General features: G+C 51.0%; 1 protein-coding gene and 1 pseudogene across 4 annotated transcripts in view; one reads left to right on the top strand and one right to left on the bottom strand.

Annotated features, from left to right (window-relative positions):
* Positions 1–23970, top strand: part of POU6F1 (POU class 6 homeobox 1) — a 29856-nt gene extending 5886 nt beyond the window's left edge. The window contains exons 1-11 of one of the 4 annotated variants that reach the window (XM_028125607.2): positions 3666–4064; positions 6062–6155; positions 8135–8330; positions 12500–12621; positions 13451–13676; positions 14204–14460; positions 15149–15277; positions 15902–16105; positions 18849–18990; positions 19546–19714; positions 20723–23970. In XM_028125607.2, the coding sequence (XP_027981408.1) occupies positions 6108–6155; positions 8135–8330; positions 12500–12621; positions 13451–13676; positions 14204–14460; positions 15149–15277; positions 15902–16105; positions 18849–18990; positions 19546–19714; positions 20723–21068 (1839 nt within the window). In that variant the 5' untranslated portion in view covers positions 3666–4064; positions 6062–6107 and the 3' untranslated portion in view covers positions 21069–23970. Of the gene's footprint in view, positions 1–3665; positions 4065–6061; positions 6156–6864; positions 7198–8134; positions 8331–12499; positions 12622–13450; positions 13677–14203; positions 14461–15148; positions 15278–15901; positions 16106–18848; positions 18991–19545; positions 19715–20722 lie in introns of those variants that run through there. The other 3 variants (XM_028125608.2, XM_028125605.2, XM_028125610.2) reach the window with 3 other exon arrangements.
* Positions 3681–4371, bottom strand: LOC148163750 (swi5-dependent recombination DNA repair protein 1 homolog pseudogene; annotated as a pseudogene).
* Positions 23971–26593: the final 2623 nt, after the last annotated feature.

The following is a 26593-nucleotide window of genomic DNA, read 5'->3' as shown; positions in this document are numbered from 1 at the left end:
ATTGTCCTCCACATGGCATAAGATTCTTCACACATAAAATTTCATGTCGGAACCCAGGAACAAGGGGAAGGGGACCAACCCCAAACTGCAGTAGGTATCCCTTCTGTGGACCCTCTTGCCCCTGTTTATCCATGATGACATTTATTTTTTTATTTTATTATTTTTTTAAGATTTTATTTATTTTTTTGACAGAGGGAGACACAGCGAGAGAGGGAACACAAGCAGGGGGAATGGGAGAGGGAGAAGCAGGCTTCCCGTGGAGCAGGGAGCCCGATGTGGGGCTCGATCCCAGGACCCTGGGATCCTGACCTGAGCCGAAGGCAGACGCTTAAGGACTGAGCCACCCGGGTGCCCAACCATCATGACATTTAAACATACTGTATTTGTAGTTCTCTCTTTGTTTCCTTGACTCCCATGTTAGACTGAAGGCTTCTCCACAAAGCTAAGGAAGGTTCTCTCCCCCGGTTGTATCCCCCATGCCCAGCACATAGTAGCCACTGAAATATTTGTTGAATAAATGAAGGATGAAACATTTCAGGATTTTTCCTAATAGAATCTCAGGCTACTCTAGGGGGTTCGGATGTGTTTCAGATTTCCTTTTTTTTTTTTTTTAAGATTTTATTTACTTATTTGACACAGAGAGAGAGAGAGCACAGCAGGGGGAGAGGCAGAGGAAGAAGCAGGCTCCCCGCTGAGCAGGGAGCCTGATACAGGACTCAATCCTAGGACCCTGGGATCATGACCTGATTCCAAGGCAGACGCTTAACCAACTGAGCCACCCAGCTGCCCCTGCTTGAGGTTTCCTAATGCTCCTCCTGGGTGCCTTGGAACGTTGCCCTAAGCAAGCCCAAAGCAGTTGCCAAAGGAGAACGATACATAGAACCAGGTCCCCTAACTCAGACCCCTCTGCTGGAACTCCTAGATGGTCCCAGACCTCCGGGTTTTCAGATTGTGGGCAAATGCCTCAGCACCCACAGTTCATTCTCTCCCCGGGGTTACCTGTGTTTTTAGATGTTAGCCCAGGAAAGGGAGGGATGAATGAACTCCCTGGGAACCAACTGAGGTGCTTTGCCCGATTAGAGTCAGGTGTTTTTCACTCATCTCACTGGACAAAGAAGACCAAGGAGGAGGCTTCGGGTGGGCTCTGGCTCCCATCCCAGCTTTACCGAGAGCAGCTCCGCTGTGCTGTGTATGGTGTGGAGTTCTACTGCCTGAGTGATCACAGGAGCCCCTTCTCTTAAAACGGACCGCGGATCGTCTCTCCTCACTGGCTGTCAGGCTGTGGGCACGGCATGGCATCGTGAGCTCAAAGGAGGCCGTGCAAATGGGCCGTTTACCCCCATCATTGGGGAACCGGTCAAAAAGCAAACTAAAGATGGCTGTCTAGTCAGTGAGGCCAAGCCACAGCCTTAGGCTTGAAAAATGTGGAAAGTTCCTGGCAAGGGGCTGGGACCAGGTGCAGGAGAAAGCCTGCACGGATACTGAGCTAGGAGACGCACAGGACAGAGCTCAGAGTCAATGCTGCGTGTCTACAGATTGGAGAGGTGTTTATGTCACATGCATATCTCTGATAGGAGCCATCTAAAGCCAAGACGAAGGGAGACGAGGAAGTCCTGGGGTCTGAGATGAGGGAGGCATTTGCCTCTGTTCTGTCTGCATTTCTGCTAGGCAGAAGCCTGGTTGGTGGGTCAGAGGGTGCCTGCGTGGCCAGAGGCTCTGAGCCAGGCCCGCCTTTTCCCTTGACACAAAGGACTAAACATTGAGGATCCGGGTCCACATAAGCTCATGGAATTTTGAGGGTAGAAGGGATGTTAGAATTACCTGAGCCTTTCTACTGCTTGAATCCCCCGAATAACACCGTCACAAAGTGAACACTTGCTTAACCACTGCCTGTGAGTGACCATGGCTGGCCCCAAGGAACCGGTGGCCACAAGACTGGGAGCAGGCTTTAAGCTCCTCTTGAGCAGATGCCCCTTTCCCCACAATGACTAGCTACTGATGCCTCCCGTCTAAAGGCCTTTGGAGCTGGAAAATTCTTGCCCTGTGAAAGGTATGTATCAAGCTATAATGGACCCAGATTTACTTTGCACACCTTTCTGCTCCATTTTGTCTCAGCCTTTTATTTGAATTTGCAGATGACTTGCTAATTGACTGCTGTATATAACCAGTATCATGGTTCATCCCAGTTCCCATCCGGCACCGGTGGTAAATTGCCAAGTCCTTGGCAAAACCCACAGAAGGCTCCCATGTACAAAATCTGGAGGAGGACATCACCCAGGAATGAGGCCAGAGTCCCAGTGAGGGTGGATGATGCCTACTAGCTCTTCCAGCTAATTCCTCTGCCCCTCCTGCCCCACCTTGTCCTAACTGAAAAGGGAAGCCTTATTTACTCTTTTTTTCAAATTGCTAGGTGTCCTGAATTTCTTGCCCTTCCTTTCATCCCTACTCTAGGTGGTTAGGGAAGGAAAGGGAGAGAAGGAACCTCGTGGTTTTCCTTGCCTCCTTGGCCAGGAAACATTCTGCCAAAGAGTGAAGACCCTAAAAAGCGATTACACTCTTAGGTATATATGCCAAAGAATTGAAAACGAGTGTTCAAACAAAAACGTGTGCAGAAAAATTCACTGAAGCCCCACTATTCACATAGCCAAAAGGTAGAAACAACCCAAACATCCATCCACCAATGAATGGATAAGCAAAATGTGGTATATCCATACAGGATTTTTTTTTTTTCAGGACATATGAGTTTAATTGCCTACTAGACCATCCAGATGGAAATATGTGGTAAATGAATGGAAACCAGAGTCACAAAATTAGGAGAGAGGCAGGCATTTTTAGACCAGCTTAGGTTTAGACATTCACCAGGCTGGACTTTTTTTTTAAAAAAACATTTAAAATAAAACTTACCACAATAAACAGAACAATATATTAAAACTGACTTCCAGAATTGTCCAAATTATTTTAATCACAAACATTTTTTTCACATTTCTTTAAATGTCACGTTTTCTTTGGCAAATTTGTTCAAAATACTAAATTTTCATATAATTTAGTTTGTCTAATAGAGTGCCCTACATTGATGGTCATCAGGATACCTTTCTCTAAGCCCTAATGGTTTGTATCTTCCCTTTAAAATGTATTAGTGGGCGCCTGGGTGGTTCGGTTGGTTAAGCGACTGCCTTCGGCTCAGGTCATGATCCTGGAGTCCCAGGATCGAGTCCCACATCGGGCTTCCTGCTCAGCGGGGAGTCTGCTTCTCCCTCTGACCCTCTTCCCTCTCGTGCTTTCTATCTCTCATTCTCTCTCTCTCTCAAATAAATAAATAAAATCTTTAAAAAAATTAAATGGAAAATCAAAATAATTAGTTTTAAAAAGATAATAAAAAAATAAAATGTATTAGTATCGGGGCGCCTGGGTGGCTCAGTCGGTTAAGCAGCTGCCTTTGGTTCAGGTCATGATCCCAGGGCCTTGGGATCGAGCCCCGCGTCCGGCTCCCTGCTCAGCGGGGAGCCTTCTTCTCCCGCTCCCTCTGCCTGCCACTCTGTCTACTTGTGCTTTCTCTCTTATCTCTCTGTCAAATAAATAAAATCTTTAAAAAAATAAATAAAATAAAATGTATTAGTATCTTTAAAAAGTGTATAAATATCTTTTAATTACGTTATCATTTTCAAAGAAATCCTAGGGGGGGAAATTATGAATTAAACACCTGTAAGTTCTTCATTTCTGCTATAGTATAGCAATCGGTCATCTAACCCATAGTGGCCTAACAACTGAGCAAGGCTGAGTCTTGTCAGTTGCAACCGATTGCCCCTCGTAAAGCAACAGCTGATTACAGCTTCTCCACTTCTTTTCGAGCAACCCCATAACTGGCCCAAGTCATTCTTTGATCTATACATTATGCTAGTTTTGGTCCCCGAAGAAGGTCTTCCTTTTCCTCAACCTGCTTCACCAGTTTTGCTTGTTCTTCATTTAATCCGTGTTTGGGAATCCTCATTCACAAAATCGTTTTGGAGACCACTGCACAACGCAGGATCAAGTGCATAGACTCACGTGCATCGATATTCTGGAAGGTATTTTATGAAATACGTACTTTCTTTACATTCACGATCTATGTGTTTAAAATGTTCTTAAAATTCCAAACGGTTTTCTTCTGGCAAAGATACTGATGTCCTCGAAAAGTTCTGATAGTCTTCATTCTTTAAGACATTTTACCATGCTGTAACAGGGATTAAATGAAGATCTTGTTTTCCTTCCTCATTGTTTAAGTGTTGCCCTTACAGGTTTTTCTCTTGAACTGCTTGTGTGGGGAGGTGCTGGATCGGCACGGGCCTGGGGAGAGCTCAGGAAAGTCGCAGCTGAGCTTGATGCACTTTCCATCTTGGAAATGAAATCTCAGTTTTGCCTCTCCCTGAGCCAGCGCAGAGAGTGTTGAAAGCCCACCCGATATTATCCATTATTCCATAGCTGTAAAAAGGATTAAAGTCTTGATACATGCTACAACGTGGATAAACCTTGAAAACATTTTGCTAAGTGAAAGAAGGCAGACATAAATGCCATTTAGTGTATGATTCCATTTTTTTTAAAAGATTTTATTTATTCATTTGAGACACAGAGATAGAGAGAGCACGAGCAGGGGGAGAGGGAGAAGCAGGCTTCCCGCTGAGCAGGGAGCGCAATATGGGGCTCGATCCCAGGACCCCGGGATCATGACCCGAGCCGAAGGCAGACACCCAACCATCTGAGCCACCCAGGTGCCCCCCATTTATTTTTTTTATTTTTATGTTATGTTAATCACCATACATTACAGCATTAGTTTTTGATGTAGTGTTCCATGATGTATGATTCCATTTAGATGAAATATGGAGAATAGACAAATCCATAGAGAAAAAAGCAGATTAATGGTTGCCAGAGGCTGGGGCTGGCAGAGGAGGGGAGTAACAGCTAATGGGGGTTTCCTTTGGGGATGACGAAAATGTTCTGGAACTAAATCGCGGTGATGGTTGCACAATATTGTAAATCTATTAAATTCCACTGAGTTTGACACTTTAAAATGGTTACAGTGGTGAATTTTACCTCAATCAATAAAATAAAATAAGGAAGACCGATCAACCACCCCAGGGTTGAAAGAGGAGGAAGGGAAAGATCTGGAATCTAGAACATGTCTCTGAGTTTAGTTTCCTCATCTGTACCGTGGTGGTAATGATGCCCCCAGCCGGCATGAGTAATTAGAACAAATAAGTGTTACATAAACACTTAGCACTGGAGGCACTCAAAGTCAATGTTAATCGCCTTATTTTCTATGTAAGTATCTAAACCTATATGTCCCTATACCTTTATTTCTTATGACCCTACTGTTTGTGGTTCCAACCAGCCAATCTGTTCTTCACAAGGGCTCCTCCCGCTTCCTCTCCCTGCCTTTGGCTGGCTGTTCCACCATCTGGGAGGTTGTCCTGCCTTGTGTTAGAGGCCTGTAGGGTTGCTAGGCCACTGCCACGGAATCATGTAAGAGCTGATTTTGTGGGACCCCCTGCTGAATCAGACTCTGGGGATGCTTGCTTCAGGGGAATCTGCTGTCTGTATTTTTAATAAGTGCTCTAGGTGATGATCATGCATATTCAAGTTGGAGACTACTGTTTTAATTTATCCCTGTCTTTACCATCTTTTCCAGGAAGTCTGCTCAGACTCCTCCCCTGAAAAGCCCTCTGATTAGCCAGAGTGCTCTTTTCCTGTGTCTGAGGTTCTCAGTGTCTAGGCCAAAGTCAGCTTGGGTTCGGCTGGGTCTGCTCACTCCCTGCAGACTGGGGGACTCCCAGGGACAGATGCTTGGTGTTCTCTTTCCTCTTGTCCCCCTGGTTCCTCCTGAGTTTAGGTTCTCCTGGGATGCCGTAGGAAGGCAAGACACTTTAGTTTTAAAGTCCTTAGAATCCTGCTTACTTCCACAGATATTTGGGAGAACTTAGATTGGCTCTCTTCCTACCATTCTCCTCCTGACTTTTTGAGATGATACAGAAATTGTATTACTGTGTCACATCAGCCTTTGCTTTTCCTGTCCCATGTCATCCCACAGATGTGCTAGGTGTGGGCCGACCCCCACCCCACCCTGACAAGTAACCATGGATCCTGGAGCCGGGCCAGAGTCATCTCTGACTGTCAATGAGCAGGTATATGCTAGGGCAGGAAGGGGCGGGGGGAGTGAGGGTCATGGACCCCGGGGTATGGTCAGGAGGAAGACTCCACAGAGCCTGTCAGTATCTGTTTCTTACCAAAATTCTTGGTCACTTCACTCATCCAGATATAGTTACCAGCTAGGATTTCTCAGGGGCTGAGTTGGGGGATTTAAGCTGTGACTTTTTTTTTTTAAGATTTATCTATTTCAGACAGAGAGGGCATGAGCTGGGGGGGAGGGGCAGAGGGAGGAAGCAGACTCCCCACTGAGCAGGGAGCCCCATGTGGGACTCCATCCCAGGACCCTGAGATCATGACCTGAGCCGAAGGTAGACGTTTAACTGGCTGAGCCACCCAGGCGCCCCTAAGCTGTGACTTTAAAAAATGAAATTAAAATATACAAATATGTATGGGGCACATGGCTGGCTTGGTTGGTAGTGCATGTGACTCTTGATTTGGAGGTCGTGAGTTTAAGCCCCACACTGAGTTTACTTTTAAAAATAAAGAAAAATTTAAAAACATATATACAAATATGTATATTTTTACATAAGGAAAGATTGGGACATCACATAATTTACTCTATTTTTTCGTATATATGTATTATCATTTTTTGTAGTGAACATATTTATTACATCATTTTTTAAAAGAAAAAAAAGACTAATATCTCTTAAAATGTAATTGGACTGAAGTCCCTCATAGGTCAAGTTTGCATCAGAAAGGGAACTGCTTTTGGAAGTTTATTTCACTCATACTTCCCTGATGGGTTACATTGTCACTTTTTCCGGCAGTCTCTGGCTGGATTCAATTTTCAGGCCTCAGGACTGTGTTGTGGGAGTGCCTTCGGGTACAGGCCAAGTGCAGGGGAGGCCTGACGGAGCTTTTGCATACACAGAGTGTCCCTGAATCTTGAATGGCCCAATTCAAAGTGCTGGAGGTAAAGAGCCCAGGAGTGCTGGCTGTTTGAGCAGAAGACCACCAAGTGTTCTAAGGAGGCCTGCGGGCTGCCTGCACCGCTGGGATGTGGAAGCCACCCTCCAGGTTGGAGCATGCCCACAGGTGGCACGACTGGGCCTGCAGGCCCACGGGGTCCAAAGCTCCAGTCCAGGATTCCTGACCCTTGTTTCAGGAAGTTAGCTCACAGGGGAATCTTGGCCTTTACCCCAGGGTTTTAGACGTAAAGGAATCATGAGCTTAAAAAGTTCCTCAACATTGTGGAGCAATCATTTTCCACCCCCTTTATCTTTGAGGGAACTTCTATAAGGTTGCGTGTGTGTGTGTGTGTGTGTGTGTGTGTGTGTGTGTGTGTGTGTGTGTTTTAAAGATTTTATTTATTTATTTGACAGAGAGAGACACAGCGAGAGAGGGAACACAAGCAGGGGGAGTGAGAGAGGGAGAAGCAGGCTTCCCGCGGAGCAGAGAGCCCCATGCAGGGCTTGATCCCAGGACCCTGGGATCATGACCCAAGCCGAAGGCAGACGCTTAACGACTGAGCCACCCAGGCGTCCCTCTATAAGGTTTCAAGAGAAGTAAAGAGGGATTTGCTTCTTGGCCCAGCTTAGGCTGTGGATACCATGTTAGGGGCCTCCATCACCACCCTCCAATATCCTAGCAGCTAACAGGACACCCTGGCAAGGCTGTGGGTTAGGCCACTTACCACTCCCTGAACTGAGTCCAAGAAGGGGGACAAATAGAAATATTCCCAAGCGCTTTGGCTCTGTGGGGCTTTTTCCAGCACATGTCAAGCCCTTCCCCTGTCACCAGGCCCCCAGTTCCTTTCCGAAGCACCTTTCCTGGAATCAGGGAGCTGCAGCCTGCCCCAGGCTGTGGAATTGCCACAGAGCAGGCAGCCCTCAGGCAGGAGGTCCAAGTCTTGAAGTGCGCTCTCCGCTCTCCCCCAGCCAACCCCAGAGCTCTGCTCCCCAGGAGCTAGACCAGCCGCTCCGCACCAGCGAAGTCCCCTGTGCTCTGTTTGCAGGTCATCGTGATGTCCGGCCACGAGACCATCCGCGTGCTGGAAGTTGGAGTGGATGCCCAGATCTCTGCCGAGGAGGAGGGCAAAGGGCTGGAGGGTGTGGCTGCCGAGGGCTCCCAGAGCAGAGACCCTGGCGAAGCTAGTGAGCCTGCTGGTGAAGCTGGGCCAGACAACCCAGACTCCGCTGCAGAGGCAACTGGTACGAGGCCATCAGTCCCATCTGGCATTGCACCACCCGAGTCCCTTTCTCTGGATCCTTGGAGAGCCAGCATGAATCCCTGGGGCCTCGGTGGCCTTAGGGTCTTGCTGTCTTCCTGTCCAATGGGCAGCCTCTGGCCACAGCTATCCTTCTGCTCAGCTGCTAGGGTTGTCCTGCCGTCCTTGTTCCTGGAACTCTATCTGGTTTCAATCACTTCCACACCTCAACTGGGATGGTCATGGTGAGCTGGGCGGAGAGAGGCAAGGCTCAGTTGAGGGGACTGAATTCACCTCAGAGAGAGAGGGCTCCAGGTCTCAGCCAGACCCTCAGGCCCAATGCAGAAAAGACTAGACCTTTGGGATCCTGACAGCCCTTCCAACTCAGTACCTTTGGTGGTGGATCTGGGAGGTCCCAGCAGCTGGGGGTGGGGGTGGGGGGGGCGTGTTACCTACCCTGGACTAAGGCTGTGGGTTAGGTAGGACCTTGTAGAATCTGAGCTCCTTACTCCCAGCTGGGCTGCTGTGAGTCAAGCCAGCTGGTCTTACTTGTGCTGTCCTCTAAAGACACTTGAGGGCAAGAGTTTGATTCTCCTGTACGGGGAATGGAGAGAGATGATCCACCCACACGGTCTCTCCTAATTACCCTGCAGTATAGCTGCGACACAACCAGGCCTGGCCTAGAGGCTGGGACTGGTGTCAGGCATGGCTCTCTGGCCGTGGGGCACCCTTTCCTGGACTTTCCTCACTGATACCTTGCAGAGTAGACATCTTTTGCTGGAAACCTGGGACCTCCCTAGCCAGTCCCCCCAGAACCCCACGACTCATCTCCCCTAGTCTACTGCTTATCTTCCCTTCCCTAGATGGGAGATCTGGGCTGAGGGAGGTGGGCCAAGAGGAGGAGCCAAGAAGAGAGCAAATGAGGACAGGCTTTAGGGAAAAAGCAACTCCTGAATAAGAAAACTGCAAGGCCTCATATCCCTTGCTCTACCCACAATCAGTGTGCAGATTCATTTGGGACCCTAGTAACCCCGGGTCATTTTTTTCTCCTTTTGAATGAAGGAATGGCAAGAGACATGACCATTCTCCGCTAGCCTGGAAACGCTCTGCTCCGTGTTGAAGCTGGGGTGGGCATCGCCTGCCCCTGTGGGGGCAGTGCCCTGGAGAGCAGGCAGCCAAGACAAGGGTGTTACATCTGGCTCCCCTTCTCCTCCCTTTCCATGGTGGGGATGAGGCCCCTCTTCAGAAAATTTGGGAGGTATCCCAGGTTTATCCTCATTTTCCCTTTTACTCATTTTTTTTTTTTAAGAGAGGGAGGTGGAGAGGAGGGAGAGAGAGAATCTTAAGCCGAATCATGCTCAGCAAGGAGCCCGATGTGGGGCTCGATCTCAGGACACTGAGATGGTGACCTGAGCCGAAATCAAGAGTCGGACGCTTAACCGACTGAGCCGCCCAGGCGCCCCATCCCTTTTTACTCTTCAATCTGTCTTCCATATCTCATTTCTTCTGGTGCCTTAATTCTGTTCCTTGTCCAAACCTGCTCTCGGAAATGGATCCTAAATCAACTATTTACACCTTAGCATGAGTGTTTATGGTAATGTACATCATCTTCCAGAGGTTTGTATATTTAAGCCTTTCACGAAAGTCCTATTCTCTGGAAAGGAAATTCTGGTTATCATCAAGAAGGTAAGGGAGGCATTGTGACGTACCTCCTAAGAAGCTGCCAACTTAGACTGTGGCCTTGCAATCTTTCTAGATACGCAATATTACGAAGAGTTTCCTCTTCAAACAAAACTAAGTAATGGGAAACTTTTTCAGGATGAAAAAGCTCGAGTGATTTATATCACTCTAAATTACACCCAGGCCTTGTCACAAGTATGTATCTTTAAAGTTGTGGCCACCAAGAGTAGACTGTAATAGGACACTTACCACCATATTATTCATAGGCCCATTTCCTTTATTGACATAGATTCATAACACCTGAGTCTGGGTGTGGCTATTGTCAAACTGTCTGGTTTTTCACTGTCATAACCGGTACTGCTTTGAGTTTCTTTGTACTGGTCCTTTGAAAATTTGTTTTTTCCTTTGAGGTATTGTCCACTTGAATTCCTTTTGAAGAGAAATCAATTGTGTACATAGGAGGAAGTCATGACATGAAAAATACAAAATCTGTCAATGAGAGGACAAGTTAATTGGCTATAAGTTACCACATGCCTGTTAAGCCAGAAAAATAAACGGTGATAAAACCTAAATTGGGTGGCACTTTGGAGAAATAGGAACATTATTGACTGTTCTGTGAATTGGTTCACTCTCTGAAAAGCAGTCTTGCAAGAAGGGACAAAAGCCCTAAATGTGTACAGACCCTTGGACCCTGGGTCCTACTTTGGAAATAAATCCTAATAAAATGAATATGTCCTTTCTTTAGATGGTAAGCTTTTCTCATTCATGTTCATCACATTCCCATTTTCCCACTTCCCTTTTTTTAAATTTCATAAAATTTTGTGAAGCAAAATCTTTTTTAAATTTTCATGGATTCAGGGGTGCCTGGGTGGCTCAGTCGTTAAGCGTCTGCCTTCGGCTCAGGTCATGATCCCAGGGTCCTGGGATCGAGCCCCACATCGGGCTCCCTCCTCAGCGGGAAGCCTGCTTCTCCCTCTCCCACTCCTCCTGCTTGTGTTCCCTCTCTTGCTGTGTCTTTTTCTGTCAAATAAATAAATAAAATCTTAAAAAAAATAAATAAATTTTCATAGATTCAGAGTATTCTTACGTTCTCTGATTTTTTTCAGTCGTTAGAACTGCATTCCCCTCCACAGTGGAGATGAACCTGCTATTTTGTTTTGTTTGAATTTTATTTTTTTTAATTATGATTTTATTTATTTATTTGACAGAGAGACAGCGAGAGAGGGAACACAAGCAGGGGGGGTGGGGGAGGGAGAAGCAGGCTTCCAGCGGAGCAGGGAGCCCGATGTGGGGCTTGATCCCAGGACCCTGGGGTCATGACCTGAGCTGAAAGCAGATGCCCAACGACTGAGCCACCCAGGTGCCCCCTGTTTGAATTTTAGAAGGCTTTAGTTGTTGCCTGTTTGTCTCTTTAATTCCTTAAACAATTGGATTGTTTGTCCTTATATACTGTGAACATTACAGTCCTGAGTTAAATTGCTGCCTTTCCAGATTAAAACAGGGGCTGGGAACGTAGGGTTGGAAGGTTATCTGATTCAGTGGTTCCCACTCTGGCTGCGTGCTGTATCACAAGCGAGCTTAAAAGAAAGAAGAGAGAGAGGAGCGGTTGCTGGCCTCCACTCCGGGGCATTCCCATTCAGGAGGCCTAGATTCGGGCCTGGAAATCTATGCGCAGCCAGTATTAAGAGGCCACCGATCTGGTCTAACCTCCATCACCCCATCCGTGGTCTCACCATGTATTAAATAATAACCCCTCTCCTCATGGTTGTGTGGCTTTGAAGAGGTTTCCTGGTAGGGTCCCCAATACCTAAGTCGGACGCTGTAACATGGGTGAAAAGCTCTGGTTCACAGGAGGTGCCTTTAGAAGCTCAGCGAAGCTTCTCTTCTGGACCTTAGCCCTTAGGCACTGGCAGAGAAACTCTGCCCAGCCTGCAGTGCCCCTTCTGGAGTCCAGTTTTCAGGGCCTGTCACTTCAAGGACTTCACCCTACAGGAATCCTCGGAGCCTTGCCCCAAGCCAGCACCTGCATCCAAAAAGAAGCCTGCGGGTGGCGTGAACAATGATTCCGCTGCGGGATGAGCCAAGGGAAGTTGCTCCCATCGATTCTAGCTCCTTCCCTTCCTGCCACACGTTCACTTCAGGCCCTTCTACTGTTGATGTGATAGGTCACCGTGTCCTGTGCAGCCGGGAAATGAGAGACTGAGAGCCAGCTGCGCACAGGCCTGCATTTTCTTCAGCTAGAGGTGGGAAGAGGGTAGCCCACCTTGCAGGTCAGGCACAGGGCTCCCCAGCCTCCTGTTCTCACGACCAGCAGCACTGGGGGAAGCAGTCTCCCTGGGGCCAGGGAAGGCCAGTGATTGGCCTTGGGTTATGCAGAAATAGAGCGTGAGGCTGAGAGTTGTCACCTCAGGCTGCAACAAGATGCTCTACTCCGGTGACCCCTCCGCGCTTACCAGGCTCACTCCTTGTCCTTTCTCTCCATGCCACGTGAAGTGAAGTCTCTGCCGGGGATCCCTCCGAGCCCTGCCCCTGCTGTTGCCACCTTCAGCCAAGCCCCCAGCCAGCCGCAGGCCTCGCAGACCCTGGCGCCACTAACTGTACAAGCTGCCCCCCAGGTAAGGGCCCCCCAGGGAGCTGAGCAGAGGGCCCTGGGCAGGAGCAAAGCATGGGACAGCCAACGTGGGGTGGCCGTGGGATCTGGGAATTTCACGGGCAGAACAGGGAAGGGGCTGTGGCTTGGAGGAGGGACTCCCCCCTACTAGGCACCCCTGGCCTCTCCCCTACCCCAGATCAGGCCCACTGGGAAAATCAGATGTGTGCTTGCCAAGTCATATCCCTGGGTCCAGCAAGGACTGTAGGTAGGGAGAACATTAACTCTTTCGTGCCACAGGTGTCTCTTTATCTCACGACTAAATGAGGGGATGCCCTTGTTAGCCCCTCCAGTGGATGCCTGGCAGAGTTAATGGATTGTTCAGAGTCCTCATTTAGAGCCAGGGGGCAGCCCCAGTGCAATGAGAAGCTGCCTCCCGGATCCCCCAGCCGTGCTGCACTCCCTGTGGCCCTTCGCTCCCGGCACAGATCTGCCAGGCATCCAGCAGGGGTATCCTCCATCACAGCTGCCCAGAGGCCTCTGTAGGCCCTCGACCACTTGGTTCCACCAGCCCCCGCCCTTGCTTCCCCTTGGCTGTGCTGTGAGCAGGGCCAGGCCCTGTCTCCAAGGGGGGCAGCTTCTCTGAAGGCAGGCTGGTCAGGTCCAGGCACCCCCTCAGGGTTGGGCCTCCAGCTAGGGCTTGTCTCTTCCCCACCCTCATGTGGGCCTTCGCCCCCCCCACCCCCAGAATGCTTTGTTTGTGCTCAACTGGGTCCGAGAGACCCGGTGTTTGCGCTGTCAATGTTGATTTTTTATTTTTTCTTTTCTTTTTGAAATCTTGTTTGCTTTTGCAGGTCTTGACTCAGGAAAACTTAGCCACAGTTCTGACAGGAGTTATGGTTCCAGCAGGGGCAGTTACTCAACCTCTTCTTATCCCCATCAGTATTGCAGGTCAAGTGGCTGGTCAGCAGGGGCTGGCCGTGTGGACAATTCCTACAGCAACCGTGGCCGCCCTCCCAGGACTGACAGCTGCTTCTCCCACGGGGGGAATTTTCAAGCCACCTTTAGCCGGTCTGCAAGGTAACGGCAACTCTCCCCAGGACAGCACCAGGCCCCCCACCACCCTATACTGCTCTCCCTGCACGCGTGCTTGCCATGTTGGACTCAGAACCCGCGGCCCGCCAGGGCCCACAGCCCTGGAGTCTGGATCCGGTGTCCCACGCACCCCGCCACAGAGCTGCTGCACCATCTCGGGACTCTAGGCCATGACACGGTGCTGGCCCAGCAGGCCTCTCCTACTCCAGCCAACTGAGACTGCCCCTCTCCCCCCACGCCAGAATTCACCCCACGACCAGCCTCCTGAGAAGGACTGCAAGAAGATTCAGCGTCTGGTTTTGAACCTCCACATCTCCAGGCCCAAGGGAGGGGGGATGAGAGATGTTGTCCTGTGCTGCCCCTGCAAGGATCAAGGGAATCACAGCTGCCTGTCCCCTCTGCCCCGCTGTCCCAACCCCCTCTTCTGCCTGTGCCAGATCCCCTGGGATTGGAGCCGCTCGGGGGGCCGCGGCTAGGCGTTTGAGCACCCCTGTCTCTGCCTTGCTCCGTAGCAGCCGCTGTGCTGAACACCGCCCTCCCGACACCCGTACAAGCTGTCCCACCGCCGGCACAGGCCTCCTCGCCCAGCCAGCCCCGGCCAGCAGCCCAGCCCCAGACGCTGTTCCAGACCCAGCCGCTGCTGCAGACCGCGCCTGCCATTGTCCCGCAGCCCACTGCTGCGGCCGCTGCTGCCCCCACGCCCAAGCCAGTGGACACCCCCCCACAGATCACCGTCCAGCCCGCGGGCTTCGCGCTGAGCCCAGGAATTGTAAGCCGCTGCCCTCACCCGGGGCTGATCAGGGATGGACTGAATCTTGGGCCAAGGGTGGAACTGGCCCTTCCCACAGGGGAGGAAGGAGGTGGAGGACCAGCCCCCCCCCGAATACGGCTCTTTTCCGACACATCAGCAGAGATGGCCCCCCTCTGAGGCCTTCTCCTTGCATCTGCCAGCCCATTCGTCCCAGACAGGAGCAGACGGCCTCCGCCAAGGGGGCTGGGCAAATTCTCCAGAACCTGAACCACTGGATCGGCCTTGGAGGGTGGGATGATGTCTGGGGATTGCACACTTGTGAGCTGTAACAAGGCGGAGTTGGAGGCTCACGGCCATATGCCAGTGTCTGTCCAGTGTGGCTCCCGGCTTGCCGGGGGTGCTGTTAGGTGCGACTAGAATCACATCGGCCCGCCCCGGTCTGGACTTTCTGTCCTCCCAGGCCTGGCCTGAGAGATTAGCCAGAGTTACCCTTCCACGGCGGCGGTCCTACCCTTCCCTGCCAGGCCCCTGCAGCCCCTGGCCCTGGATACTCTTCAGCTGGACCTGGGCCTGCAGCCCACATTCGCATCTGCCCAGCACCTGTATCTCCCCACCCCCCCGACCCCTGGCCCTCAGCATTCTCCTCTCTGCCTTGGGCTCTTTCTTGCCCCTTGGCCTCTGAGCAGGATTCTTTCTCCACCCACAGATCAGTGCCGCTTCCCTCGGGGGACAGACCCAGATCCTAGGTTCCCTCACTACCACTCCGGTCATTGCCAACGCCATTCCCAGCATGCCAGGGATCAGCAGTCAGATCCTCACCAATGCTCAGGGACAGGCAAGTGGTCAAAGGCAGGGCTGAGGGGTGGGGGCTGTGGAGAAGCTATCTGGGGGGTCAGGATGTGGGCTAATGGTCAAAGAAACTCCAACAGGGTATCGAGCTGCTGTCCCTGTCCCTTGTGTGGCAGCTCTGTGCTGATGCTGAGCCCGACAGGGGCATAGCCACCACCCCGCCCTCTAGGTGCTCCCTCTAGCCGGGGGCTTTCATTTGTGGAGCACCACCTCGTGGCCTGGCTCTGCGTTAGGTGCTTTCTTGTACATTACCTCACCTCACTTGGAGTACAGGCCTACTAGGCAGAGATTTGCATCCCCCTTTTACAGGGGAGAAGGCTGAGGTCCAGAGAAATTAAGCCACCCGATAAAATGAGGCAAGGCAGGGATTCACATCCAGGGCCGTGTGACTCACGTGCAGACCTACTCCTGCTCCACCACAGCTCTGGAGATCGCACAAAGGAAACAGCTCCTAGAGGATGAATCCTTGTCTTTACTGATGAGTAAACTGAGCTCCAGAAGGGTGAAATGATTTGTTTAAGTCCCTTCCCCTGCCAGTGTGGGGGTTTGGGTTGGGGGCAGGACTGGACACTGGCCTCACACCCGGGGTCCCTGCATTGTTTCCTCCCAGGTTATTGGAGCCCTTCCGTGGGTAGTGAACTCGGCTAGCGTGGCAGCCCCAGCACCAGCCCAGAGCCTGCAGGTCCAGGCTGTGACACCCCAGCTGTTGTTGAATGCCCAGGGCCAGGTGATTGCAACCCTGGCCAGCAGCCCCCTGCCTCCACCCGTGGCTGTCCGGAAGGCAAGCACGCCTGAGTCCCCTGCTAAGAGTGAGGTACAAGGGCTGGGTTGGGGCGAGGGCAGGGTTGTGGGGGGTGGGCGGCAGGCAGGGCTGTCTGGCATGGGCTGCCTCCCTCAAGACTGCAGGGCAGGACAAGGTTATCTTCTGAAGTCCCCGGGAAACAGCACCTCTCCAAAGTGAGGGGAAATCCCAGGGTAGAAGGCCCAAGCGAGTCCCCCCATGCTCTGTCCAGGGAAGGAGCACCCCCCCACCCCTACCCGCACACACCCAAAAATGCATCTCTGTGCCCTCAGAGGCTAGTGGCGTGCTGAGAAGGCCAGGGAGGTGGTCAGAGTAAACCGAGCCTGGATTAGCTCCAGGGTGAACAGACCACCAGAAGAACCCCAGAACTTTATTCTGCACCTCCTCCCACTTTACCCCTTCACTCTGCACTGTGGCTTTGATTATTACTTTATTTGTTCATTCCAGGAGCAGTTTTTGAGTGCCTACTCTATCCCAGGTGCTGAAGATCTAGAGATGAGTAAGATGCCTTTGCTAGCCTTAGGTAGCCCAGTGCTGGAGACATTACAAGCCAGCGTGACAAGGACTATGATAGGGACCTGCGAAGGTGCTGTGGGGAGCCAGAGAAGGGAGCTCCCAACAGACCAGGGAGTTCAGCAAGGCCTCATAGAGAAGAGTCGGTGAACTCATCTAAAGGGATGAGTTCGATGGGAGAGTGGGCCTACCTTTACGTAATTGCAGGAATGATAATGTGCCAGAGCAGGGGTTCCCAAACTTGAGTGGGTATCAGAACCACCCGGGGGGCTTGTTGGAATGCAGATTCCCCACGCACACACACACATTCCCCCCACCCCCAGAGTTCTTATTCAGCAGGGTTGGAGTAGAGCCCAGGAGTTTGCATTTCTAGCAAGTTCTCAGGTGATGTTGAGGCCGTGGCTCTCAAATGTGGTGTGCTGTTTCCAAGCTTTGTGAATAACCTCTTAGCCTCCTCTGTAACATGGAGATTATCAGAGTATCAATTCAGAAGGTTATGAATGTTAATGGATATATTATACATAAGACAGTTAACACTCTGGTACACAGGAAGCACTGGAAAAATGGAGCTTTTATTTTATCACTGTTATTATGTAGTGGGAAGTCATGGAAGGGCTTTTAGCAGGGAAGTGGCTAGATGTGTATTAAAAAGAAATTACCCCCTGGGGGGGGGGGCGGTTGGTGCCTGGGTGGCATAGTTGGTTAAGCATCTGACTCTTGGTTTCAGCTCAGGTCTTGACCTCAGGGTTGTGAGTTCAAGCCCCACGTTGGGCTCCACACTGGGCATGGAACCTACTTAAAAAAAAAAAAAATAGCTCTTATACAGGTGGAGCTAAGAACTGAACAGTGGCAAGACTTGAGTCCTTGTCACCTGTTAGGAGGCAGCCGAGAAACAGTTCTAGCAAGAAATGAGGAGCCCTGACCGAAGGCTAATAAGGTTCTGGTGATGAAGAAGGAATGGACTTGAGAGCTACCAAGAGGTAGAATCCAGGGAACAGGACCCATCCTAGAGAAATCTGCACTTTCCCGGAAGCTTTAAAAAAAAAAAAAATCATCCTGGGGCCCCCGGCTGGCTCAGTCAGTATAGCATGCGACTCTTGATCTCGGGGTCATGAGTTCTAGCCCCCTGTTGGGGGTAGAGTTTACTCAAAAAAAAAATCATACAAAAAATACTAATGTCATATATTTATAGTTTCTCTTGATGATAAATATGATACATGATTTTTATAAAAATTCCAATAGTACGTTAATGGAGAAAAGGAAAATTCCACCTCCAGAGATGACTTCTGTTGACAACTTGCTTTATATGCCTCCAGATTTTTTTCCTGGAAACTCATATGTATTTTTTTTGAAGATTTTATTTATTTATTTGACAGAGAGAGACACAGCGAGAGAGGGAACACAAGGAGGGGGAGTGGGAGAGGGAGAAGCAGGCTTCCCGCGGAGCAGGGAGCCCGATGCGGGGCTCGATCCCAGGACCCTGGGGTCATGACCTGAGCCGAAGGCAGACGCCTAATGACTGAGCCACCAGGCACCCCCATATGTATTTTTTTTCTTTTATTATGTTATGTTAATCACCATACATTACAGCATTAGTTTTTGATGTAGTGTTCCATGATTCATTGTTTGCATATAACACCCAGTGCTCCATGCAGTACATGCCCTCTTTAATACCCATCACCAGGCTAACCCATCCCCATACATATTTTTAATAGGAACTATTCTCTAAAACCTGTTTTCACTTTACCTTTTTTCCACTTAGCACTGTGACCCAGAGCTCTTTGCGTGTATTTAAGAGATTTACTGTACTCTTTTTAATAGCTGCATAGAATCTCACTGTAGAGGAGTCCCAGGAATCACTTGCCAGTTCCCTATTGATGGACATTTGGGGCCTGGGAGGCCCTAGAATCAGGTTTCGGTTTCTGCTCTGAGGGAAACGATTTGAGAGCAGTTATCTCAAGGGTGGATACTTGTTGGGGCTTTGACCAAGTGTACTGAAACTTTCTGAGCCTCTGACCTGCCTGTGTCACAGGTGCCTATGAGGCTCCAAATTGGTCATGATTGTTGGGTGGGTGCTAATAAGTAGCTTGTAAGTCTTGCTTTGTGATGGCGCATAGGTAGGAGTGTGCCAGGTGAGTGAGGATTTCATGCCCATTTTGCCCTGCCTCTGGACCTTGCAGGGACTGCAACCCCCTGAGCCAGGCAGGTGGGCAGTGGGGACTCATGGACTCTCTTCTCATAGGTACAGCCCATCCAGCCCACGCCAGCCGTGCCCCAGCCTGCGGTGGTCATCGCCAGCCCGGCCCCAGCGGCCAAGCCATCTGCCTCTGTTCCCATTCCAATCACCTGCTCTGAGACCCCTACTGTCAGCCAGTTGGTATCCAGTAAGTGGCTCCTGGAGAAGGTTGTAGGGAAGAGGAGAGGAGGCATTTATTCAAATACCCCAGCGCCTTTGGATACTGCTCTCCTTAATAAACTTTCTAGAGTCCAAAGGGGAAGGGCAAAGGCCTGATACCAGGGATTGGCTCTCTAATTCCCATTCCTGCTGAGCTGGATTCTAGGCATGATGATAGTGGAGGCTGCTTCTTTGAGAAGCCAACCCAATGGCTGTCTCTCCTTTGGTCTCTCACCCAGTATCTGAGGAATGTGGATGGCTAAGGTGTACTTGGGGCTAGGAGTGGGGAGAATGGGGGAGGGTCGGGCATTAGAGCTAGAAGAACTTGAAAACAGACCCCTACTTCCAGACAGGTTAGTCCAGGCTCCTTTCCTGCAAGTCTCGTTTGCTTTGGGAATAGGGGTGAAGAGGACAGTAAGGGGGCATGGGCCTCTTGTCAAATGTCCTCACCCCTCACTACCTTACCAGGCCAGGCCAGTAAGCTAGATAAGCAGTGACATCTTCTGTCTTACACACTCACCCCTGGTCCCTTCCTCTGGCCTAGAGCCACATACCCCAAGTCTGGATGAGGACGGAATCAACTTGGAAGAGATCCGGGAGTTTGCCAAGAACTTTAAGATCCGACGGCTGTCCCTGGGCCTCACGCAGACTCAGGTGGGTCAGGCTCTGACTGCCACGGAAGGCCCGGCCTACAGCCAGTCAGCTATCTGCAGGTGAGTAAGTCCTGCTCAGGCACCCGATGTCACTAGGCACTCACTGGGACCCAGGTGCATGGCCCCTTTCCATGTTCTCCCTTCCTCCTGCCTCCTTCTAGGCCAGGAAGGCTGTTCTAAGGATCGACGTGAACACCTACAGTAGCCAAAGACTGATGCAGTCCATCTGAGGACCCTCTGTAGTTTATCCTCCAATCCTGAGCGTTTATGTGGTCTTTTGGTGGGGGGGACCCCAAGACCCTAATCCATTCAGGAGCCCTACAGGGAAAGGAGCATAGCTTAAGAAGTTGGTCCCAAAAGCGGGACCTTCGGTACTGACTTGGCTCTCAACCACGACCCCCGCCGCACCCCGCCATGATGCCCCCATTTCCCCCTCCTCCAAGGCATGACTGTAAAGGGATGGAGCTGGCTTTTCTGTGTGCAGTGTTCGAACTGGTTCTGGTGCCAGCATCAAAGGAGGGCAGAGGGTTTCAAACAAGAATGAGCACATGGCTCAGGGAAGGCCAAAAGGTGCCTGCCAACTCCCTGGATCAGATGACGGTGACTGTTAGAGCAGGCTCCATGTTGGCAGTTCCATAGTCCCATCTGGGCTTCGGTCAGAAAGAGTTGTCTGACTTAGTGAGGCTGCTGTGGGGCTGACTGGAGAGGTGCACTCGTGACATCCATGTGCCATCTCTGAAAGCCTCTCCAGACAACTCCTCAGAGAACCTCACTCACTTGGGTGTGAACATTCTGGAAGAGTTGTTCATACAGCAGTTGCACTGCTATCCTTGCACCGCTGAACTGAGGCCATGGGAGTGGTCTCCCTGGTATGACCTGGGATGCAAGACAGTCTGAGGAGTCCGGGCTTGGCTGGGCCAGGGTGGTCTTGGTGGGGGTGGTGGGGGGAACATTTAGTCCAGTGTCACCAGCCCTGAGAGGAGCGGCCCCTTGCGGAGTGTACTCACACCCCAGTGTGAGGACTAAGACATTCTCACCGTCCCTTCCCTGGGCTCGGGTCACCCACAGGTTCGAGAAGCTGGACATCACGCCCAAGAGTGCCCAGAAGCTGAAGCCAGTGCTGGAAAAGTGGCTGAATGAAGCCGAACTCCGGAACCAGGAAGGGCAGCAGAACCTGATGGAGTTTGTGGGAGGTGAGCCCTCCAAGAAACGCAAACGCCGCACCTCCTTCACCCCCCAGGCCATAGAGGCTCTGAATGCCTACTTCGAGAAGAACCCGCTGCCCACAGGCCAGGAGATCACCGAGATTGCTAAGGAGCTCAACTATGACCGGGAGGTAGTGCGGGTCTGGTTCTGCAATCGGCGCCAGACGCTCAAGAACACCAGCAAGCTGAATGTCTTTCAGATCCCTTAGGGCTCAGCCCCCAGCCCTGCGTTCCAGCACTTTGTACTTCTCCCTTGGCACCTGGCTGCAGCCACCGCCGTGACAGCACCTGTCACAGTGTGGCACGCAGCTGTGCTTGTCCTGGGTCGCGAGACTCCACCGTGTGCATGTGTGTCCGCTGCCTCCCTCCTCTCCTCCACGTATCTCACAGCATGGGGAGGGCAGAGGGGCCCACCGAGAGCTCCAGGCTCAGGCCGGTCACGCTGAGGGATCCCTCCCTCACTTAAAGAAGCACTTTGCTAATGTGGTTTTCGAAGGGTGAATTCTGGTTGGGAACCAGACACCCCCCTCGCCCCCCGTCCTGGGGGCAGGGCTGCTGCAGCCCCCGAAGGACCCCTGGCCATTTGCTCTTGTTTTCGACGGCATTCTCTCTGGCCCTCTCTTCCCCTTTGCTCCTGTGTGTAAGTGTGGCAGGGACTGCAGCCTCACCTCCCACCCTTTGCCTGCAGGCACACTGCCCCCCCACCCCTCCCGAAAGGACCCAAGAGGCACAATTCTGGGAAAAGTGTGATGAGCTGCTCAGAAGGTCAGGCTCAGGGTCTGCCTTGCCTTCAAGGTCAGAAGGTTCCCGCAGCCCTGGGGCCAGAACACGTGATCTCCTTTCCCACTTCTTCCTGATTCCTTTTGGGGGGAAATTGCACTAAAGGGGAACCTTTTCATTTGTAATCCATGGTGGAAGGAAGCAGCTTTGAACTCTAGCTGTCCTGGAGTTGACCTGGGTGTACAGCACGTTGGGAACTTAGTAAATAAGCCCATCCTCCCAGATTTTAATCTAATCTCTGCCCATGGCTGTCTCGGCCACTAAACAGTGAGGGATAAAGAACTGGCAGCCTGGAAAATCCCATTGCCCAAGCTCGCAGCACCCTGGAGAAAAATGAGGGAAGGAATGCTGACTCTCTCTTTCTCTTGTCCTCCCACTCACCCCCAACCCAGTGCCGGGCCTTCTCAGAAGGGGCAAATGAAACCCTAAACCAGACAGCAAGGCCCCGGGGAAAAGGCCAACATCCAGAAAGGACTGATGGCAGCCCAGGAAGGTCTCTTGCGGAAGGTGACTTAACTCTTAATTTTCTTTGAGACTTTGAGCCTTGGATATTGGGAGGAGAAATCTTATTTTGTCCAAAGTCTTAGACCACGTGTTTGTGCAAACGATCCCCACCCCCACCCGCCCGTCAAGAAGACCCCTGAGGCAGGATGGGCGTCACCTGTAGAAAGGACAGCTATGGCACGTTGAGGGCTGGCATCTCATCCGAGCTGCTAAGTGAGTTTCACGGTGGCTGGACAACCCCTGGAACTCAGTATGTCACTCTGGGAGGTCAGGAGAGCACCAAGAGGTTGACTTAGATGAACCCAGGCTTGCTGTGTAGACCGTCCCTAAAGGGGCACAAGTCACAGAGCCAGGTCCGTAGCAGCCGCCCTCCTCCTCCTCCACACCTCACAAGATATACCCTGATGAAGTGGCTGTGAGGCGAGGGCACATCCCCACCCCCACTGGTCACTGTGGCAGAGCCACCTCCTAGTCTAGCTTCCTCTGGCTTGCTGTCATTTCCTGCCTACGACTGGTCCCCGGCAGGCCCTACATTGGCAGAGTGTGAGAGGACAATTGTGTGTCAAATTGCCACGCACACACCCCGCTACGTTCGGACCAACCAAACCTTCCCGAGTGTAGTGAGAACGACGAAGCAGGCAGGCACCTTGCCTGCCCCGGCCTCCCAGGAGAGAATATGTCTCCCCGGCGGGGCGGGGGGTGGGGGGGGCGTCACACTCAAGTTTAGGGTTATCCACCCTGTCTGCATGAGATGAACTGGCTTGGGAGAGGCATGCTAAGCAAGTCTTCAGTAAGAAGAGTTAAAGTCCTGGGGTTGGCAAAGGATTCAGTGACTTACCCTTCAATAAATCAGAGAGAGACAGGTTTTCACCCTCAAACACTTGCGTTCAGATATGCTTTCTTTTTTGGGAGAGACAAGTGGGTCACAGCTGGAGCCCTGGAAGTAGCATATAATCCAGGGTGTGGCCGTGGCTGTGGAGATGCAGGAGGAACCCATCTGTCCTGGTCTGCGGAAGGAAAAAGATAATGAAGTTCTGGTCTAAATTAGGCCTGGCCATGCTTTCTCAGCTCCTCCCTTTTCTAAATCTGTCTTCCCGAGGCTGGGCTAGAATGAAACCATTTTCTCCTCTCCAGGAAGGATGGGTAGGTCTTTCCGAGGGACAGAATTTTTGCGGGCTGAATTCCCCAGGCAGGGGGGTGCAGAGTATCCCTGAAATGGCCCAGGGCAGAGCTCACCGGCTTGCTGTCTCTGCTCCTGCTCTCCCACTGTCGGACCCTCGGGGAGCAGCTATCTGTACCCGAGGTGGGTTTTCTGCTTTGTTTCTGGTAGCGCCAGGCTCTGAAGGGCGTTAATGTAACTTTTGTCTTGAAAGCACCTTTCTGGACAGAAGCCAGAGCTTAGGCAGAAGAAAGGGCAGAAATGATTTCACTGTCTGCGTGTGGTGTTGTTTGTTTGTTTTTTGTTTTAAATGAAAGAAAGACCAAAACTTTCTATGGCCCGGTGAATCAGCTGGGGTCTTTGACCCTGCACTATCCACGGCATTTTATCTAGTGGGGGCCCAGGGAAGAATTTGGCCAAGCGGATTGAGGAACACACTTGAATCTGGAATGAGAGAAACCCTGACGTTTTTGTGCCCTTGGACCCACTCACCTTCCTATGCCTAGATTTCCTTTGTGTCTCGTAGGCCAGGCCCTGACACTGAGGTTCTGACTATCTCCCCACAAGGGGCAAAGCCTGCTGAGGGCTGGAGTGAGGGGTGGGGAGGGAAGAATGGGGATGAAGCACTTGATGTAGTTGTGTGGAATAAACAGTATTTTTCTTTTGTACGGGTCTGCTTGTTGATCCTTCATCTCTCAGGAGCTGATAGGGAGAAGCCAGACAAGTACCGGGGAGCTACCTCTGCCATCAGAGCTCGTAGCCTGGAAAACCCCATTGCAGGAAGGGCGAGCGTTAGTGCCCTGGCCTCTCACTTCAGAAAGCCCTGCCATGACCCTCCAGCCAGGATCCTCCCCACGGAATGCAGGGTCAAGATGTGCCCTTTCTCCTTCCAGGACCTCAGAATTCCCTGCAAAGCCCACTTGCCAACCTCTCTTCTCTGGGTTTTGACAGACTGTGCTGTTGGTGTGCACACTCCTAGGCCCAAGAGGTGGCCAAGGGGTAGCTGTTTGTCAGAGAGCTGAGTGGATGGAGCTTGGATATACAAGCTGGAGTGTTTATAAATACCCACAAAGCCCTTTGCCGTGTGAGGTGGGTGTGCCAGGGGGGAAGAGAAGACAGACTGTAGGCTGGGGACCCAGGCTGCGGAACATTCTAACACAGAACTTCAGGTTATTATGAAGGTATGCTTGTCATGATACAAGGCTAGATCATTCACAGTTAACTTAGACTTGATGCAAATTTAGCTGTGTGGTAAGTGGATCTTCATCTGTGCTCTTCCTTCGGCCTACAAATGTTAGGGGCAGACCTGGCACTTGGGCTTAGAGCAGGGAGAGCATGACTGCAATACGGGCCCCTCTCTTTACCCGTCTACCTCCTAGGAGTTGGGTTCATGCCATGCACCCCTGCACCCCCCCCTCCTCCCCCTTCCACCTACCTGGTATTGATGAGGTCTGGGCTCCATCATCTAAACTGGTGAGAGCAAGGCATCACCTCTGATTCCACCCAGTCAACATCCCTGAGCCTGGCCCTGTGCTGGATTCTAGATCATGCTCTACCACCCCACCTCTGCCCAAGGGACAAAAGGTGTCCAACATTCTGATGTAGGGCTTAGGGATGTGAGGAGCTTTATAGCACTCTGAAATAATGGGGCAGAAAAGTCAAATAGAAGCCAGCGCTTACCTCTGCGTAGATCTCACAACCCTAATATTAACTGTCCACACTAGGCTGGGACTCCTCAGTACCCAGGCCAGGGGCACACAGTAGGTGCTTGATGAACGTCAGATAGATGACTGAATGCGTTTCCTGTCCTCTCCTTCAAGGAAATAATAAAAGCTGAGTTTCTGACTTCACACTCCTGGGAGAAAGCAGGTATAGAGGATTCTGCTTAGCTATGCAGGGTTTAGACTGTGGTATGTGGGAGTGAATGGAATCTGGGCAGCAACTGGCCCTGACCTGAGAAAGGCAGCTCCCAGCAGCTCCCACCAGAAGAGTTGGTGGAAGCTGATCTCTCTGGCTCAAACCAGTTGAATGTGGTTCCTGGCATTGGTCCCAGGACAGCCTGAAATGAAGAGGGGTAGTTTTGTGGAGGACTGCAATTTCTATTCCCAGGTCTGAGATGTTCTTTTGGCTTTCTGGACTCAATTCCGCCATGTATGTGGAGGCTTCCCCACACCAATAAGCAATGCTCAGACACCAACAAGGTATCCACGAATTCAGTTCAGTTCTGACACTATCTCCCCGAAGATAGCATCAGATTCCACAGGTAAAAGGCTCAGTCCCTCAAGACCACCCTCCACTTCTGATACCATCACACGCCCAAGTTGTTACCTGTGCTTCTGATTGACCAGCTACAAATTGGAAGTTCCAACGGTCCCCTTCCAACAGGATGCCAGTTGTGAGTATAGGTTGTTACCTACACTTCTGACCCACTGGCTATACATTAGAGGTTCCCATGACCCCCTCTTTGGGTTCTAGATTAATTTACTAGAATGGCTCACAGAACTCAGGGAAACCCATTTTACTCGCCAGATTACTGCTTTATTACAAAGGTTATTAAGGGATACAAATCAACAGCCCTATGAAGAAATACATGTGGCAAGGTCCAGAACAAAGGAGCTTCTGTGTTCATGGAGCTTGGGGCCCTGGCTCAGTGGCACATGGAACGGTTCTATTTCCCAACCTGGAAGCTCTCTGAACACCTTCCGTTGGGATTTTTATAGAGGCTTCATTACATAGGCATGGTTGATTAACTCATTGGTCATTGGTGATTGATTGAAACTCTAGCCCCTCTTCCTTTCCCGGAAATCAGGGGGTGGGACTGAAAGTTCCAACCCACTATTCATGGTTGGTTTCCCTGGCAACCAGCCCCCATCCTTAAGTGTTTTCCAAAAGCCACCCTCCTTAACAAACCCAGCTGTGGTGAAAAGGAGCTTGTTATGAATAACAAGACACCCTTTTCACCCTCATGGCTCTGAAGCATTTTCAGGAACTGAGGACAGAGACCAAATATCACAAAAGATGCTCCCATAGCTCTATTGTTCAGGCAACTCCAAGGGTTTTGGAAGCTGTGAGCCAGGAACTGTGTGGGTGAAGACCAAATATATATGAGACTATATTTTGGTCATCTGGATACACACACACACACACACGTGTATACACATATATACACATATATATACACACACACATATATATACACTATATATATATATTTCTTATAAATCACAATATCGCAGATGTCCACTGTGCTGAGGACTGCTGTGAAGAGGGAACTGATCTTTTATGGGCTGG

Source organism: Eumetopias jubatus, unplaced genomic scaffold (genome assembly GCF_037043125.1).
Source record: "Eumetopias jubatus isolate StellerSeaLion01/CBP00866 unplaced genomic scaffold, mEumJub1_p1.0 scaffold_8, whole genome shotgun sequence".
Lineage (NCBI taxonomy): Eukaryota > Metazoa > Chordata > Mammalia > Carnivora > Otariidae > Eumetopias > Eumetopias jubatus.
This window is presented reverse-complemented; position numbering and strand designations above follow the sequence as displayed.